We start from the raw sequence: 11,520 nt of genomic DNA on the forward strand, positions 1-11,520 counted from the left end.
CTGATAATGACAATTTGCTTATAAATAGGGCCATAGTTACCCCTTTCGAAAGATTAAATCGTGTGCCCTAGTGAACTGTGGTTCACCTGGGTGATGCCAGCCTGGGAATGGGGTTATGTTTTAACCTCTCCGACATTCCCAGCTGCACAGGGAGGGCAGTGACGCCTCAGTGCTGCAGGCAGGCAGTGCCCGTGGTGGGACCCCGGGGGCGCCTGCCCTCGGCTGTCACCGGCCGGGCCCCAGGGGCTCCGGGGGAGACGAGCAGTGCCCCTCTCTTTCTTGGGGATGCAGGTCGGTGTGAGGAGATGGGGACAGTGGGGGCTCGCTGTGCCCAGCACCAGGAGCCAGTGCGGCCAGCGGCCCAGGCTCCCAGCAGGCCGCTGCAGGCTCCCCTCAGCCCCTCCACAGGCTCCCCTGCCGGCCGCCCGCTTACTCTGAATGTTTATTTTATATAAAGGAATAAGCTGGCAAACCCTATTCAATATGCTGGCAGACGTACAACGTTCTGCTTCTGCTGTTAAGCTGCAGTCCCTTGTACACGTTCGTATTTTAAAAGCTTTCTACTTTCTTTTTTTTTTTTTCCTTTAACACATTGACACGGAGCAATACAAACACTTTTATCGCCCCCAGAGCGGCACGGGGAGGGGGCGACGGTGCCGCACGACGGGGCACAGGGCGGAGTCACCCCGCTCCGTGTATGCCCCGGCGTGAGGAGCACACAGGGAACGAAGGCAATGAAGCCATGGGGAATGTGGGCTATGGATCAAAGCCCGAGCCGCCCCCGCCCCGCGGCACCGGCAGGGGGCGCCCGTGCCCCGCGCTGCGCCGGCCGGGAGCGCCCCGACGGGGCGGGCGCAGCGCGGCGGGACACCCGCCCGGGGTGTGCGGAGGGAGGGGGAGTGCCGGGTGCGGGGGTTCCCGGGCAGCCCCACACCTCTAACCCCATCCCGGGCCGGGAGAAGATGGGGGGCGGGCTAAAAATGGGAGGAGAGGAAAGTAAACCCCGTCGGGCTGTGTCGCCCACCCCCCCTTTTAGGCAAAGTGCTCAGTTGAGGGAGCTGCGCGTCACGTCGTGGCGCTCCCCCATTAGCCCCTCCTGCCGCGCGTCACAAAACTGCGAGCGGTGACGCAACACCGTCCATGACCCCCCCGTGTCCCCAAGCACTGCATCCTTGCGCGCAACCCGCCGTCCATACCGCGCTGGCGTGCGCGGGCTGCGCCCTGGGGCGGTGGCGGCCCCGGGTGCTGCTGCGTGCATCGAGTGTGTGCGCTTAGTCTGTTTTAAATAGTATGTATATGTTTTAAATAGTATCTGTCTTGAAATAGTACCGATATTCATATAGTATCTATATGCATTTTAAATAATAACTATATGTTCGTGTATGTACGTAACAGGTGAAAAACAAGCAGATGCATTAATTCCATTTGAAAGAAAATGCAAATAAAATATATGGGTATGTTTATATAATATGCTTGTCTTCCACGTCATTTTTACGGCTCCGCGGTTACCCAAGTTGTACTCTATAAGCAGGATGCTCCTCTGGAAGGCACCGGCTCCTCCGTGGTCTTCGAAATGCCTTTTTCCTCCCGTCGCCGGCGAGGAGGGCGGGCGGGCACGGGGGAAGGGGCCGGGCCGGGGCCGGGCAGGCACGGCGTGATGCCGCTGCGCTACCGCAGGCTGCTCTGGAAATCTCGGTCAGGAGCCGAGCAGCGCAAACCACACGGTCCGGGATCCTCGGCATCTGCTTGGAGAGGGGCTCTTGCCAAATTCCGTCGCTCTGGTATGAAGTTTGGCTGAGCCTGGGATGACCGGGAATGTCGGGGGGGGGCGGGCGGGGGGTAAAAAGGCAGTGGAAAAAAAAAAAAAACGGGAATGAATGGCAGCGCGGAGCTGGGTGCCCCTGGGCGCGCATCGAGGCACGGCCGGAGCGGGAGGGGCCGCGCCCCGTCCGGGGCAGGGAGCGCTGCTGCACTTGTTGCCTGCCCGGAGCCGTGCGGGGGAGGCTGCGCTGCGCTGCGTGGCTCCCCCATCCCGGGGCGGTGCGGGACGGCCGCCCCGGGCGCTGCGGAGGGGCGGGCGGGAGGGAGGGCGGCCCGCGGGTGCGCGGGTGTGGGCGGGCCGGGGGCACCGCCGAGGCCGGCCATGCAGATAGAGGGGGCGGGACGCGGGCGCCGTGACTCGGAGCCCCGGAAGCGCGGAGAAACCCCGTATAAAAACTACTGGGGACCTTTCCCGGCCAGAACTACGAAAGCTCCGGAGACGGCGGCAGCCTGCGGCGGCAGCGAGCGGGGCGGCCTCTTGGGCAGTGCGGGGCAGCCTCTGCCCCGGCGGGAGCGCGGAGAGCGGCGCAAGCAGCGGCGCTGAAGGTCGGGCGCCTTCCCTTATCGTGCAGCACCACCTGGCTCCGGGGGGCTTTTTCTCCCCCCACCCTCCATTTTATTTATTTATTAATTTTAATCTGATCAGTAGGTGTGTTTTCCCGCTTCCCCGCTGAAAGGGACGGCCGCAGGGGAGCGGAGCTCGGCCGCCGGGTGCACGCAGCTGCTGACCGCTGGCTTTTCCTCCTCTTTTGCCAGGCGCGGAGAGAGAGAGGCCCCGGGGGCCCGGCGGGGAGCCGGAGCGGTGCCTGGATCCAGCCCGGGGAGGCGGCGGCCGCTCACCATGGCAGACGATGAGAAGGCCGGCGGGAGTTCCGCGGACGGCGGCGAGAGCGCGCACTGCAACGTGCTGAGCTGGGAGCAAGTGCAGCGTCTGGACCGCATCCTCAGCGAAACCATTCCCATCCACGGCCGCGGTAACTTCCCCACGCTGGCCATGCAGCCTCGGCAGATCGTCAAGGTGGTGCGGAGCCGGCTGGAAGAGAAGGGCATCGGCCTGCGCGACGTGCGGCTGAACGGCTCGGCCGCCAGCCACGTCCTCCACCAGGACAGCGGCCTGGGCTACAAGGACTTGGACCTTATCTTCTGCGCCGACCTCAAAGGAGAAGCCGAATTTCAGACTGTGAAGGACGTGGTCTTGGACTGCCTCTTGGATTTCTTACCCGAGGGGGTGAATAAGGAGAAGATCACGCCTCTCACACTCAAGGTAAACCTGACCTCTGCCCAGACACCCGGAGCGGGCAGGTGTGAGCGCCTGCCTGCGGGGAGCGGGCACCTTCCCCCTGGGGATGGAGTGCTGCAGCAGCTCCCCCCCGCACCTCCGCGACCCACGGGAACCCCGAGTGATTTATTCACCCCACGCTTAAAAAAGGAGGAGTTTACAGTGAAGCGCCCTGCCCGGGGCTCTTCAGGATTAATTAGTTTGTTCTCCCTCCCGGGTGATTTGCTGGGAGCGCTGTTTTACCTGGGGCGTGTGCCAGGCACTGCACATCTCTCTCCCCGCCCGGCTCGGCGGCAGCTCGGTGTGCCGGCCCCGGTTCCCGGGTGCGCGGGGAGCGTAGATGGATTTAACATCTGCAAAAAGGAAACCCCGTCTGCACGGCATGCTTCCAGCGGTGCTAAGTGCCCCAGTGGGGAGGCATATTCCCTCCTCTAGAAGACACTTCGCTTGAGTTGATTAGTCTGAATCCAAATCCTTCCAGATTTTTAGAGGGATTTATTTTTTTTTAATACGGGACTGATTTGTGAACCTGCACTGGTAGGATTGAGGGGAATGAACATTTGCTAACTTATTCTTTAGGAAGTAGAGAGAGAAGTGAAAACCAATAAATAAGATTTCTTTTTAGATTGCAGGAGTGGCTTTCTGCATGTGGGTGCAGGCATATTTGGCGGATGTGCCATGGACTTAGTCTGTAGATGTATTTAGAAGTGACTGAACAAGGTAGTGTTGCTGTATGCTTCCCTTGCATGACACAGTCCCAGCAGAACACCCTCCCTCCCCTGTCATACCCTTGCAGTGACAGCATTTTGAGCTCTCACATTAAGCACTTTGTGGTTTGTATCTGCAGAATCCGTGAAATCTTTCATGAAATGCAAATGGAGGGGGGGGGAGCAGGGGGGCTTGGGAGGGGTGAGCATACACAGTGAAGGAGAAATTTCTTGGATCTTTGTCTTGATTTGCTCATTTTGTCTTTCTGATTATAGGAGGCTTATGTGCAGAAAATGGTAAAAGTATGCAATGATTCAGACCGATGGAGTCTTATCTCCCTGTCCAACAACAGTGGCAAAAATGTGGAGCTGAAATTTGTGGACTCTCTGAGGCGGCAGTTTGAATTCAGTGTCGATTCCTTTCAAATCAAGCTGGACTCCCTGCTGCTTTTTTATGAGTGCTCAGAGAATCCAATGACTGAAACTTTTCACCCAACTATCATTGGCGAGAGCGTTTATGGGGATTTCCAGGAAGCCTTTGATCACCTCTGCAACAAGATAATTGCCACCAGAAACCCAGAAGAAATCAGAGGAGGTGGTCTTCTGAAGTACTGCAACCTTTTGGTAAGGGGCTTTAGGGCAGCCTCTGAATCTGAGATTAAATCCCTGCAGAGATACATGTGTTCGAGGTTTTTCATTGACTTCTCAGACATTGGCGAGCAGCAGAGAAAGCTGGAGTCCTACTTGCAGAACCACTTTGTGGGATTAGAAGACCGCAAGTATGACTATCTCATGACCCTTCACGGTGTGGTGAATGAGAGCACAGTCTGCCTGATGGGACATGAGAGGAGACAGACTCTGAATCTGATCACCATGCTGGCCATCCGGGTCCTAGCCGAGCAAAATATCATCCCCAACGTGGCCAATGTCACCTGCTATTACCAGCCGGCCCCATACGTAGCAGATGCCAACTTCAGCAATTACTATATTGCCCAGGTTCAGACGGTGTTCCCTTGCCAGCAGCACACATACTCTACTTGGCTGCCCTGTAATTAAGAACTGAACTTAGTGGACCCCGTGGAGAGAACTTTCTCTAAGGTGTAGGAAGGGGCGACGGGTCCCTCTGAAATGGGGTGTTTTGTGCAATGATGATCTGCTCTAGTTTTCAAGCTTGGGACAAGCTTGTGATTCTTCTAATAATTAATGGGAGCATGATCAAGAAAGAACCCCAAAATAATTGGATCCTACCCGAGAGCACAAGAGGCCTGTCATTAAAAGCAACCAGCTTCCCCTGAAATAAGTGAGGGAGGAATGCCTGATGACAATATGGGTTGGCAATATCTGCTCCCATAGCTTTGGCATAGAGAAGGTGGGAAAGCCTTATTTTCTTTTATTTTTATTCTTACTCTAGAATGGGATCTGCAAAAGGGAGAATATGAAAGAAACAAAACAAAAAAAAACAACAAAAGAAAAAACTTCACAAAAAACAGTTCTATATATATTCAGGAGTTAAAAGTTAGAGGCATAAAGCAGAGATAAGCTGAATAAAGTTGTATATTGGAATTACTGCATTTGGGGCTTGCAGCAAGTGCCGTCTATGGATTGACCATGTAGAATGTATAGCTTGCTTGACTAGAATGCTTTACCAGAAACAGCTTGCTCCAAATGAACAGTAGTGGATTGGTACAGTTATAGAAGCAGAAACACGTACGATAACAAAGTCCATTATTTCCAGCTGTGTGCATGCCTCACATTTTAAAAATGTGAGAATGCTGGAAAACCAGCTGTGGCAAGAAGTATATACTTAAGGACCAAAGATTTCACAAAAAAGTTATCCGAGCAAAGAAGATACAGTAGAGTATATATATATAAATATATATATATGTAAAAGGAGATGTTCCTATATTTGTACACACCAATAGTAATCAAAAGTGCCTGATGCCTTCATAAAATTTGAAGTGAGAAAAAAATATATAGTTTTGTGGTTTAACCATGCATTTTGTTTTATCAGGGACACAAGGATAAAAAAAAAAGCAAACCAACCCATAAGCTTGTGAATAAGTGGTGGAGGAAATGCCCTATTTTTTTTCTTGGCAAATACCTGTATAGAGTTAATGTTTTGTCGGTGTGCTATTATCCTAGGTACGTGTGTGTATGTGTGTATATATGTTTGTGTGTGTATATATGTACATGTCATTGGTGTATATCTATATATATACACACACAATATATATTAATGTGGTCTAGGAAAATGTAGCAATTAAGGAATGTTTAAATAAAGTACTACTTGTTTTCCAGTTTGCAACAGAATGTCATAGGACAGTGGGCACCTTGCAGTGAAATTTTAACCCACACCTGAGAAATTTGGAGTAAATTAACCAGTCAGGATTAAGGTGGGATTCAGATAATGTCTTTGGTTGTAAGAACAAGGATTACAGTAATTCAGTGGGTTGCTTGTGAGCCATAATAATTCCACAGATGGAGAAACATATGACTAGCTGATTTTTTTTAACTGTTTTGTACTGTAATGCCATTTTGACATTTAACCCACTAATGTTGTGACTGCATACCTCCATGATGTGTAATTTCAGTGGAACGTGGATCAAAGAAAGGTTTATTTAAACCCCCTGACAGCTAAAGTATATTGTATTAGTTGGTAATTTGAACACTAATTGTTAATATTTAAAGGAGTATTTTTAATAGAATGCATTATGCATTCCAGGACCACTAGAATTTAGCAAATGTGAAATGAACCCTTTTTAAGAGTGTTGCACGATTGCTGAAAATTATATTTTATATATATATTATATATATATATTTTTATGCAAATATTAAACATCTTTGATCTGGTTGTCACACTGCATTTACAATTTTAGTACTGTACTTTATTTAAATGGAATCACTTTACATTGGAACAATAGCTATTCACTTTCATTTCCTCTCCCGAAAGACCAGCAGGGGGGAAAAAAACCAACCTCCTCCGCTGCTGTTTTCACTTCAGTGCCATCTCTGAAGGTGTTAAATTCTTTGTTGTGCTTTGAAAACCTAATGACTAAGTGACACTTGACTCTGATAGTTTGCTTTTTCTTTCTGAGGGGGGAGAAAAAAAAAGGGAATTCAGGCTTTTGAAGGAAATCCGTCTGTGCCCTGCCTGGCCACAGGCACGGTGTGGCATTGGAGTCAGGGGCAGAGAGAGGGAGAGGACTCGTGTCCTGGCAGCGTTTTCCCTATGGAGTGAGTAAGGTACATCTATTTTTGTCGTGCTTTGTACTTTTCACTCTGCAGGCACTTTAATAGGAACCCGATTTGTTTACTGAAGCACCTTCCCTGCGAGTCCTTCAGGAAGCTCAGGAGCTGGTCCATTGCCATGCTAGCAGTGACGTGCAGGCCTTGTCCCCGGGGACCTTCCCTTCCTTCGGGCCGGCCGCTGCTCCCAGCGAGGTTCCCTCCGGCCGGCCGGGCTGGGTGCTCCTGGCTCCCGCTCCTCCTGCTCCTGGCTTGCCAGCGGAAGCGAGGGGAGCGCTGGGGAAATAGGATCAGCTGGTAGTGTGGTGTGTCTTCTCTCCCACAACTATTTGTGGCAAATAAATGACTCATCCTCTCTTTAAAAGAGTTTGAGAATCTATAGCTGTGCCACAACCACAGAATGCTGATAATACATGATACAGTGCTGGTTTTCCTTTGAAGGACCCTTTTTTTTTTGCCATTGCTTGAAAGAAAGTTTTGAATTACTTCCTCTCAGCTCAAATCTAATTGTGGGTTTGGGTTTTTTTTTTTGATTGACAGCAGCTAGTTACCTTGTAGTGCGTACAGCCGGGCTCTGAGCTAAACTGCACCTTTTGGCATTTGCATTTTGATACGTATATAATATGTTTTTATATATGTTATATAGGTATTCCAGATCTGTTTTGCATATGTTAATGATGAAGTGGTGGAGCTTTGTTTTATTTGTGACTGGTGGCTTAAAATGTGCCTGGTGTTAGAGGTCGGAAGAAGGCATGACTTCAGGCCAAGAGTAAAATAAGAACCCCTTTTCAAAGCTGGTTTATTTCTGTGGTTTGCACACCTTTCCCTCCATAAAGTCTGACTTCTTTTTAACTATTTTTTTCCCTCCTCTTCAGCACACTGGTACTTTTAAAGTTAATAACCGTGGTCTAGCTTTGTAGACTTGATCTGTCCCATCCAATCAGCCGTAAGGTTAGAGCTTGTGCTACAGAAGACAGTGCCCCTTTTAAAGAGCTGAACTGATTAAAGACATTGACCTGATTACAGTAAAACTGTTTGTGCCACTGCTGAATTTCCTGCTAACCAACAGGGCGCTAAACTTGGTTAAATGTAACGATCGTGAAACAACCAAGAGCTTTTAAATGGGATTTTTCTTCTTTTTTTTCTTCTTAGATGTAGCTGTCCTCTCAAATGCAAGAACATTTCTCCTAAAAATAGAAGGGCAATTAGAAGACCAAAAAGATGATATTTTTCTAGTTTCTTGTATTGCACTTAAAGTATTTTTTATCTTGCACAAAGGCCTTCACACAAATCCTCTAAACAGCTCTTACTAAATGCTTGGTTTGCATCACATCAGAAGCTCCTACCGGTTCAAAAAAGGCGCTTTTTTTTAATTGAGAAAATGAAGTGTGTTAGATAAAACTGCACAGAAAAGGAAAAACTGTATTTGCATATTCAGCTCCTATTTGAATATATTCTTTTGTATGGTTTTCTTTATGCAGAGAATTTCCCTTGCAAGAAGGAAAATCAGTGTTCTGTTTTGCTGTTGTAATAGTGGTTTGCTAACAAAATAAATAGTAAAAAAAAAAATGGCCTGCAAATTTCAAGACATCTTGGCTAAAGGCACTGCAGGCTCCTGCAGTCTGTAGGAGTCTGTGCAGATTTGCTTTCCCTCAGATTTCCTTACAACTGTTGCCTTCTGCAAGGCATCCTGTTGCAGCAAACTGCTCCTTGGATTGCTCTTTTGGAACATTTTGACTATAGGCTTTGTCACAGACAGAAAAAGAGCTGATGGAAAACAGACTCTAGAGGGAACAGATTGTGAATTTTGTTTACAGCATCCAATATTTGGATTTTTTTGTAAATAAAAAGAAGTTATTTTTTTCTATTGATTTGTGTCTGCTGTCTTCCATGTCTGAAATAGCTCTGGCTTGCTCCTACTGAATACCAAGTTCGCTTTCATTAAAAGAGGACAAGGGCAGCACTTTTCTGAGAAGAGTAGCATTGGGCTGCTTTCCGATTGGAGCACAGAACATTTTGAAAAGCCCTGCCTCGTGCCAGCTGAGTTTGGCTGGCTGTACTCAGCTGCAGAGGAACCTCCCCAGCCACTGCCAAAAATACGCACTCCAGCACCAGTTGGGCCGTGCAAATGGCCCGAAACGCGGGAAGGAAACAGCGCCATGGAAACCCCACGCCCCCACTGCCCTCCAGGGAAGGTCACAGGACCGAGCATTCATGGCTGTGGCTGTGATCAGTGCACCACAAACCACCAGGCTTGCCCGAGTGGGGGCTCCTGGTGTCCTTGGGGCATGCTTGGTAGGGGCTGACATCTCCACCTTGCCATTTTGGTTGGTCTGGGGGGCAATGGTGTGCTGCTGCCTGGTGTAGAGGTGGTACCAGCTGTGGGGTGGGGTGCTGCGGGTCCTGAGGCTTGGGGCACTGCTGGGGAGAAGGGATGCACATGCCTGATTGATTCAGCTGCTGAATCAGTCCACTTCTTCCTGCAGATTCAATGTTTACTCTTCTTCCCTGCCCTACAATGCTGCCCTTGTCAGCAGAGGTATTTTCTGTTTTCTGTGTTTACAGGAGAGATGCCTCAGTAATGAAGGCTAATTTCCTCAAAAAGCACTTCAAGGGGAATGTAAAATATTAATTTACAATGCTCGTGGCAATAATTTTTCAGTCATGGTGCCTCAGACTGACCCAAATTTGAAAAATAGTGGCTAAGAGTCTGCAGTATGTAGCTCTTACTAGGCTCATTCATATACTGTGCTGGTCTTGGAAGTCTCAAAATGGCTCAGTGGGAGTGTGAATATGCTTATTTTAATGATGAGTGAACCTGTATTCCTCTGCAAAAACACCAACCAAACAAGTCGGTGGGATTTCTCATTTTTCCAGGCACAGTAGCAGCCCCCTTGCTGAATGCCAGGTGCCTTCTGCACAGTACCTCTTTTGAAATCAGCCTGGCCAGGAGGGGGGGATGCACTCAGCGTCCCTGTCCATACAGCATCGTCTTTCCTCCCATGTTACTGCCAGAAAAGGGAGGGGCACGTGGCCTACCCTTTCCTCCTCTTAGCTTGCTCAGTTTGGGAATATTTCCAGCAGTTTGACAAAGGCAGCTACCCAAAGACACGGATGAAAACTGGGGAGATTGGAAATCATCTAAATCGAAAAGCCTCTGCTTGTATATAAAAATCAAAGCCTAGATAGATGCTCTTACACTTGGAGGGAGTTAATTCCCATTTCTCTGCTTAAATCTGGGGGATTTTTTGGAGAGCCAGCTGAGTGGAGCATTGTGAGTCCTCTTTCCCAAACTGAGGAAGAGTGTGATGCAGACACAGCCAAATGAATGCTCACTTTAGGATGTTGTGATTTTCTGGAGGGAGGAAGCAGTCAGTACTGAAGAGGAGGGAGGGTAAAAGCAAAGTGGGGCAGTGGAAATCACCTGAACAACAACACCTTGGAAAGCTGGAGGACACACTGATAGATTACAGTAGGAGAGGAGAAATAGCTCAAGTCTTTAACTTCTGCTCACCCTGCTAAAATAAGTCAGATCAGAGAAGCTGTCACTTATCAAGATAAGTTACAGTCTGCGGTTTTCCTTGGCTGCAGCAGCACATATTTATTTTATTGCCATAAAAAAATTACGCAGGAACCTCTTTACTCAGGAATGAAACTGAGTTTCTAGTTTTTATAGAATTATTTAGGTTGGAAAGACCTTTAAGATCATCAAGTACAACCATTTACCCATCACCACCAAGTCCACCACCACATCATGTCCCTAAGTACTGCATCTGCTTATCTGTAAATACCTCCAGAGGCCGTGACTCCACCATGCTTTCTAGGGCAGCATGTTCCAATGCTTAACAACTTTTCTGGTGAAGGAATTTCTTCCTAATATCCAACCTAAACCTCCCCTGGTGCAACTTGAGGCCATTTGCTTTTGTCTCTGAAACCTCTGCAGAGAGTTTCGTACAAGTTGCATGCACCTTTTTCCCAAGTGTTTGTGTGGATCTAGTGATGCCTTCCTGAAGCTGCCGTCAAGCAACCTCCTCCCTTTTATTTATGTGTTTTTAGTACAATTCAGTGCATGTGGCTATATGAACTTAGATAAAGCACAGCTATGTGCTGTTGCATTGGAGCTGGTGTAGTTTTGCAGCAATGCCCTGAATATCAATAGATGTGTGTCAGAATGTCTGCAATGGTGCTCTAGTCTGCACAAGGATCAGAAGCACAAAATCAAAATCTGTACATTAGAGAAGAAATATTCACTGTTCAAAAGCCTGATAAGCTATCACGAACAGACTAATCAGACTAATCTCCTACATACTTACATAGCCTTATGCTGTCCAGAGAGTGTGTTTTGCGGATGCAAAATTTCACTATTTCATGTGGCTGTTGCACCAGGATGAGCAATGACAGTACTTGCCCGAAAGTTTTCTCTTTTGCATTGTTTGGGAAAAACAGCTATGTCCTAAATACACACCT

General features: G+C 48.6%; 1 protein-coding gene across 3 annotated transcripts; it reads left to right on the forward strand.

Annotated features, from left to right (window-relative positions):
* The first annotated feature begins 1,623 nt into the window (after nt 1–1,623).
* TENT5A (terminal nucleotidyltransferase 5A) lies at nt 1,624–8,924 on the forward strand. Of its 3 annotated transcripts, none has more exons than XM_074538324.1 (3): nt 1,624–1,781; nt 2,578–3,085; nt 4,084–8,924. In XM_074538324.1, the coding sequence occupies exons 2-3, from the start codon at nt 2,663–2,665 to the stop codon at nt 4,861–4,863; spliced, it is 1,203 nt and encodes a 400-aa protein (XP_074394425.1). In that variant the 5' UTR covers nt 1,624–1,781; nt 2,578–2,662; the 3' UTR covers nt 4,864–8,924. The 3 variants fall into 3 exon arrangements, with proteins under 3 accessions (XP_074394425.1, XP_074394424.1, XP_074394427.1); XM_074538323.1 differs by lacking the exon at nt 1,624–1,781 and adding an exon at nt 2,131–2,367; XM_074538326.1 differs by lacking the exon at nt 1,624–1,781 and adding an exon at nt 2,158–2,470.
* Nucleotides 8,925–11,520: the final 2,596 nt, after the last annotated feature.

Source organism: Zonotrichia albicollis, chromosome 3 (genome assembly GCF_047830755.1).
Source record: "Zonotrichia albicollis isolate bZonAlb1 chromosome 3, bZonAlb1.hap1, whole genome shotgun sequence".
Lineage (NCBI taxonomy): Eukaryota > Metazoa > Chordata > Aves > Passeriformes > Passerellidae > Zonotrichia > Zonotrichia albicollis.

What these genes read in the sequence shown, in the direction of transcription:
- TENT5A (XM_074538324.1), top strand. Translation starts at nt 2,663, where the DNA reads ATGGCAGACGATGAGAAGGCCGGCGGGAGTTCCGCGGACGGCGGCGAG. An exon ending in TCACGCCTCTCACACTCAAG is followed by an intron (nt 3,086 to 4,083) that starts GTAAACCTGACC and finishes TTCTGATTATAG; the next exon opens with GAGGCTTATGTGCAGAAAAT.